Source organism: Cucurbita pepo, chromosome LG16 (genome assembly GCF_002806865.2).
Source record: "Cucurbita pepo subsp. pepo cultivar mu-cu-16 chromosome LG16, ASM280686v2, whole genome shotgun sequence".
In the NCBI taxonomy this organism is placed as follows: Eukaryota; Viridiplantae; Streptophyta; class Magnoliopsida; order Cucurbitales; family Cucurbitaceae; genus Cucurbita; species Cucurbita pepo.
The window spans coordinates 830372-831282 of NC_036653.1; the positions used below are offsets into that span (position 1 = coordinate 830372).

Below are 911 nucleotides of genomic sequence, written 5' to 3' on the forward strand. Positions count from 1 at the left end.
CTTATTATTTTTCTTATTTTTGGTTATTTTGATTTTAGGTGAAGGAAATGATTTTCCGGGGTACGGACACGACGGCGCTGCTGACGGAGTGGGTGGTGGCGGAGTTAATTTTACATCCGGAGATACAGGGAGAAGTCGCGAGGGAAATCGCCACCGCTGTGGACGGAAGTAACCTCTCAGACGCTGACGTGGCGAATCTGCCGTACTTACAGGCGGTGGTGAAGGAGACGCTGCGGCTACACCCACCAGGTCCACTACTCTCGTGGGCCCGCCTCTCTTCGTCGGATGTCCACCTAAGCAACGGCATGCTTATCCCAGAGAACACAACCGCCATGGTCAACATGTGGGCCATAACGCACGACCCCCACGTATGGGAAGATCCACACGTGTTCAAGCCAGGGAGGTTCGTGGGTGCTGAGGTGGACATCAGAGGGTGCGACCTCCGACTAGCGCCGTTCGGAGCAGGGCGGAGGGTGTGCCCAGGGAAGAATCTGGGGCTGGTGACTGTCACACTGTGGGTGGCTAAGCTGGTCCATCACTTCAAATGGGGTCCGGACCCAGCCGCCCCAGTGGAGCTGAGTGAGGTGCTGAAGCTCTCGTGTGAGATGAAGCATCCTCTAAGTGCGGTGGCAGTGACAAGAAATGGATTTTAGGTGTTTGAGTTTGTTTGGGTGTCTTTATGTTTTTTGTTTGGTTAATTTTTGTCATTGTCGTTTTGTGTTTAAACCCAATGGTTAGGGTTTGGGTTTAGAATGTGTATGTTTGTGGAATTATTATTAAGTGAAAAAAAAGACTCCATTTTTTAACCTCTCTTGTAAGGAGTCTTTTTTTTTTTTTTTTTTTTTTTTTTTTTTTTTTTTTTTTTTTTTTTTTTTTTTTTTTTTTTTTTTTTTTTTTTTTTTTTTTTTTTT

The 911-nt window shown here is 46.1% G+C and overlaps 1 protein-coding gene across 1 annotated transcript in view; it reads left to right on the forward strand.

The window, feature by feature from the left end:
* Nucleotides 1-806, forward strand: part of LOC111777624 (cytochrome P450 78A7) — a 1866-nt gene extending 1060 nt beyond the window's left edge. Inside the window, exon 2 of the mRNA XM_023657301.1 lies at nt 45-806. Within this exon, the coding sequence (XP_023513069.1) occupies nt 45-653 (609 nt within the window). The 3' untranslated portion in view covers nt 654-806. The remainder of the gene's footprint in view (nt 1-44) is intronic.
* The last annotated feature ends 105 nt before the right edge of the window (nt 807-911 follow it).